Source organism: Eptesicus fuscus, chromosome 11, assembly GCF_027574615.1.
Source record: "Eptesicus fuscus isolate TK198812 chromosome 11, DD_ASM_mEF_20220401, whole genome shotgun sequence".
Taxonomy (NCBI): domain Eukaryota; kingdom Metazoa; phylum Chordata; class Mammalia; order Chiroptera; family Vespertilionidae; genus Eptesicus; species Eptesicus fuscus.
The window spans coordinates 57,502,501-57,507,451 of record NC_072483.1 but is presented as its reverse complement, the minus strand read 5'-3'; the positions used below and the strand labels follow the sequence as shown (position 1 = coordinate 57,507,451).

Below are 4,951 nucleotides of genomic sequence, written 5' to 3'. Positions count from 1 at the left end.
TATACCAAGGTTCTCTCTTGTACATTAACTCAGAGGTAGGCAACCTGGAGGAAGTACGGTGACTCCGACTGTCGTCAAGGATCCAGGGTCTTGCCTTCCTGCTCCCTCAGCACATGGCCTCCAGCCCCAAGATGAGCTCGTGGTCTAAGGCGGCTGCTGGGCGCCGGCCATCACCTCCGCACCGCTGCACAGAAGGCGGTGGACGTGGGTGCTGGGGACGAGGCCTGCTGGCCGCTGAGCTTGCAGTGGGTGCTGGGAACCAAAGTCGGCTCTCAGTCTCCCCGGTCGAACGCTTTATCTCGCCAACACTGAGTGGGGGTTTCAGGGCTTTGGTCCCACCTGACTACCTCTCGACAGCCACAAGAGGAAACCTGCTCCCTGGCGTGCTGGCGGGCGAGCTCCGCGGCTCCGGCCGCTGCCCAGAGGAAAGGCTGCCTGGCAGCCCCCGGCACCGTGGGCCCCAAAGGTGGCCTTCCTTTGCCTCTCACTTGCGTTTTCCAGCCCCTCCCCGCTCTGCCTGACCTCGACTCACTTCTCCTCGTACCTGACACACCACCACGCTCCTGAAGCTCACACCGAAAAGGCGGGCAAGGCCAGACACTCGTGCACAGAAAGCACAGAGGGCGCCTGGGGACCACAGCAGAGGAGTGGGGCCCGGGGCGGTCCCCGCGGCAGGGGGCTGGCTTCTCCTAGGTGCTCACCCACACTCTATCCAGGTTCCTGAAGCTGTGCGTTGATGCGTCAGGCATTTTTACGTAAATGATGCACATTTCCAGCCAATAAAAAGTTTGAAAAAATTGGCAATGATACATATTCAAGAAAGTTCTTGGCAGCTTTGTCTATAATGACAAAGAGCCACTGGCCAGAGTAGAGGCGGGGGCAGGGCAGGTTATGGCGGAGCCGGGCTGTGAGCATGGGCCACTGTCCAGGGTGCATGAGACACAAGGCACAGCATGGTCTGTTTAGTATGTTTTCCCATCTGTGAAGAATACATGCGAATATTTACATGTACATATGCATGGGAGCACGCATGGACGTCAGCACGGATGAACTCTGGTGATGGGGGATGGGCAATTTCATCGCATTGGGTTGTTTTTCCTTTTTGTTTCAATTTTTTTTTCTAAAAATGAAAATGTATTGCTTGCTTGCGTCATGAAAAATATTCAAAAGGATAAGAAAAAGGCCTGTCTCTTGTGTGTCTGAGCCGAGCCGGTTGCCATGGAGACTGGACGGTTGTCAAGGCAGCTATTGGATGGGCAGGGGGGGCTGCGGGTGCTTCCTGGGAGCCGGAGCTGGCACAGCCCGCAGTCTGCACTGCGGGGCCGGCGCCAGCATGGACGGAATGGACGTGTGGGTCAGCACCTTAGCCCAGCTGATGGCCAAGAGGAAGCCAGAGGACACCTGGGAGCTGGTCCTTGAGGAGAACCTGGCCTCCGGGCATCTGGACAGTGGCAGTTACGAGTACCGGCTGAGGGGGCTTTCCAGGTTTGGTGGAGGGGAGGGGTCTCCTGCCAGCTTCCGGAAGGGGAGGGGGCTGAAGGCTGCTGGGCCACGGGCCCTAGGCTGGCCCCGAGTCCTGAGCCAGGCTGGGTGTGACCTGGCTTCTGAGGGGTGGGCACAGGGGCACATGTCTGGCCTGGTCCTGTCCCCCAATAGGTGGGTGGGCTGGGTGCTCATGCTCCCTTCTGGAAAGTGGGGGACAACGCCTGCCCAGTCTGTTTCAGTGGCAACCTCAGACCCTGCCTGGCAGGAGGGGACCCCTGGAGCCCAGTGGGTGCCCTGTCCAGACGGGGGCCAGTGGGATGACGCAGCCGCCCAGGCAAGGCTTTGTCTGCTTCCCAGGCCTCTCCTGGTTTCCATGGCAGCACTGACAGGAGCAGGGGATGGGCAGGGCCATGGCCACCGCCCGGCTCCGCAATGATCCAGGCTGGAGGGACCGGGAAGCTGAGGAGTACACGGAAGCAGCGCAGCCCAAGACAAGGAGCGCACGTGCCCAGCCTGGGCTGTGGGCGGGTGGGAGCCCTGGTGGTCATGGATCACTACGCGAACCTCCATCTTCACTGTCATGACGACAGCTATGTCAGTACAGTGGACGACCCAGACCTGCAGGATCCCACCTAGCCAGGCACCCTGAGGTGGGCTTGGAGGGGACCCTCAGGCCAAGCAGCTGGTGGAATGCTGGCTTTCTCGGGTCTAAGAAACACCTTGAAACACGTGCTGCTCCCACAGCCAAAGTGAAGAACTGCTTTAAGCAGGCAGGCGGCGGGGCGGTCACACAGAGACTGCGCTCTGCAGCAGGGTCCCGGGCCGCCTGCAGCCCGTGAGGTGCTCATTAATTAAAGTAAAGGACGCTCAGCTCCTCAGCACGCTCTCCACGTGCGGGCGTCCCCGGCCACTTGTGACGCAGATGCCGAGCAATGCCGCCGTCACGGGAAGTTCCACCGATGCCCCGGAGGGAGACATACAGGGAGACCTCACACGGGAGCGGGTTCCCATACCTGCGTGCGTGTGCCTCCCCGGGGTCACCTGTCTGGGACCCGAGGGCCCGCCCGCCTGGCCCCGGGGACACACGGGCCTGTGGCACCGGCCCCTTCACCGTCCGGGGAGCCGAGCAGCTGCTTCTCCTCTTCCATTCCAGGGGTGGGGCCCGGTCCCCTGCTCACATGCTCCAAGCCAGTGTCACACGGTGCAGCGTGCACCCTGCCATCCAGAACCTCTGCTTCCCCCTCTCCCCACACGTCTCCGCCTCCTGCACTGTCCCCACCACCCACCCAGCCCCCAACTTTATTTCCCCCTTCCCTTCCTTCCCGGGGGGGGGGGGGGGGGCTCCTCCCTGCACAGACCCGGGGCCCAGACGCCGCAGACGCCTTCTTTTCCTGCCCTCACCAGGACCCACGGGGCTGTCTTTGGCTTTTGGTAACATTTCTTCAGGGTGATGAAGCCCCGAGTCACACAGCGACAGAAAGGCAGCAGGGTGACCCCTCACAGGTCAGGCCAGGCTTGGCCACCCAGCGGTGCCAACCTGATGGAAGGTGTTTGGTGCCAACCTGATGGAAGGTGTTTGGTGCCAACCTGATGGAAGGTGTTTGCCTTTCAGACTGTGGGTTGCAGGCGGGGGCCAGGCACCTGCATCCTGTCCCTGTACAGACAGGGGCTCAGGTTCATGGGGCTCATGCTGGGACCCTCTCTGGGCCGACAGGGCTGAGGGCTGTGGGGCACAGGGGCAGGTGCCCGTCCCCTCCACTCACTCCTGCCTCTCCCCCTCCTTCCCCTCCTCCCCCTCCTGCCCCCTCCTCTCCCCTCCTCCCTCTCCCCCCTCCCTCTCCCCCCCAGGCTCCAGTGCAGCCGCTGCCGGTGGGGCTGGTCCTCTGCCCACGTGCACATCCTCTTCCACGTGCGATGGGACAAGGACCGCCGCCTGGGGCTGGTGAAGATGCGCATCTGGGCCCAGGCGTGCCAGCTGTGCCCGCCGGACGCCCGGGGAGACTGCCAGGTGAGCCTGCTGAACGTGCGGCTCTTCCTCAACCAGCTGGTCCTGTTCGTCCTGCAGCAGTGCTACCAGGAGAGCATCAGCTCCGACCAGTGCCCCGAGGTCTGCTTTGGGGACCACTGTGAAGCCTGCGAGCTGGGCGTCTGCTTCTTCCAGAAGCCCCCAGACCCCGCCTGGGGGCCCGAGGCCAGGAGCCCCAGCACCGTCCAGGCCATGCCAGCCCTGGGCAGCGGCCCTGCGGCCAACGGTGCCTGGGGCTTCATCCCGCCGTCTGCGTCCGACCCCCTCTCCGAGAGCAGCCGCTTCTTCAGCGAGGACATGGACATCATCACCGTCCCCTTTTCCCTGGTGAGTGTGGGCACGGACCCGGGCCCTGCTGGCCCTGGAGAGGGCCCCCCCGGCGAGGCTGGTCCCCAGGGGCTGATGATCATCGACAGCGGCTGCACCGACCAACCTGCCAGTCTCAGGGCCTTGCCCACCAGCATGAGCATCCTGGTCAACATCAAGGCCCCCATCCTCCATGGCAAAGGCCACCTGCTCGGGAGCATCAAGTCCTTCCAGGTCAAAGGCTTCATCTTCAAGGGCTTTGGCTCCCTTTTGGGCCAAGCCAAGGGCCCAGGCGCCGATCCCAGCAGCAACCGTGGACCCGCTGGAGACGCCACCCTGCCCGTGTCCTATGTCTTGGGCCTCACGGAGAAGGGCGAGGGCTCCATCACCTTCCCCTTGTCCTTGGCCAACATCATCCAGGGCCCGGACGCCCTCCCTGACCTCAGCGGCTCCCTGACCTTCCCTTTCATCCTCACCGACCAGTGCAAGGGTGGGGCAGAGTGCGGCTACGACCCTGCCCTCAGCCCCGTCTCCTCGGGGAGCAGGGGTTCCCTCATCATCCCCTTCTCAGTCTTTAGTACCATAACGCTCGGGGGCCTGCAAGGCAGCAGCTACCACAGGAGCAGGCCCTGCGACAGGCACAGGCGCCGCCGGGCCCGGAGGCCTCGGTCCCGCAGGGAGGAGGACTTCTTGGAGGAGGAGGACGGCTGGTGCTGGCCGAGTTTCGATCCCTATGAAGAGGTCTGGGTCTGGATGTGCATGGTCTTCTTCGTCCTCTGGACATTGTACCTGTGCACGTCTTGACAGCTCCCGGACGCGTGTCTGAGGCGTGCCACCTCCCTTCAGGGTCCCCACAGCGTCTCTCCCTCCGCGGGGCTGCCCAGACACACAGCAAAGTGCTGCTGGCCCACCAGCCCCCGCGGCTCCCCCCACCCCCGCCCCCCTGAGCTGAGGCCTCCCAGTGCGCACAGCTGCTCCCTGGACCTCTTGCTTCTGTGTTCTCTCTCTTGACGTGACTCAAGCAGCGGTTCCCTGATGTCCACGTGTGATGTCCACGTGTGATCATTCATCCCTGTGTGATCCCCAGCTGTTCCTGTGTGTGCAGGCACTTGTGTGTGTTACACACCATTAAAA

The 4,951-nt window shown here is 63.0% G+C and overlaps 1 protein-coding gene across 1 annotated transcript; it reads left to right on the top strand.

The window, feature by feature from the left end:
- Nucleotides 1–1,333: 1,333 nt before the first annotated feature.
- Nucleotides 1,334–4,692, top strand: RTP5 (receptor transporter protein 5 (putative)). The gene is made up of 2 exons (XM_008138490.3): nucleotides 1,334–1,485; nucleotides 3,334–4,692. The coding sequence occupies exons 1-2, from the start codon at nucleotides 1,334–1,336 to the stop codon at nucleotides 4,619–4,621; spliced, it is 1,440 nt and encodes a 479-aa protein (XP_008136712.3). The 3' UTR covers nucleotides 4,622–4,692.
- Nucleotides 4,693–4,951: the final 259 nt, after the last annotated feature.

Excerpts from the sequence above, each read along its gene's own strand:
- RTP5 (XM_008138490.3), top strand. The coding sequence starts at position 1,334 with ATGGACGGAATGGACGTGTGGGTCAGCACCTTAGCCCAGCTGATGGCC. Across the intron at positions 1,486-3,333 it reads CGGCTGAGGGGGCTTTCCAG|GCTCCAGTGCAGCCGCTGCC; the intron begins GTTTGGTGGAGG and ends TCTCCCCCCCAG.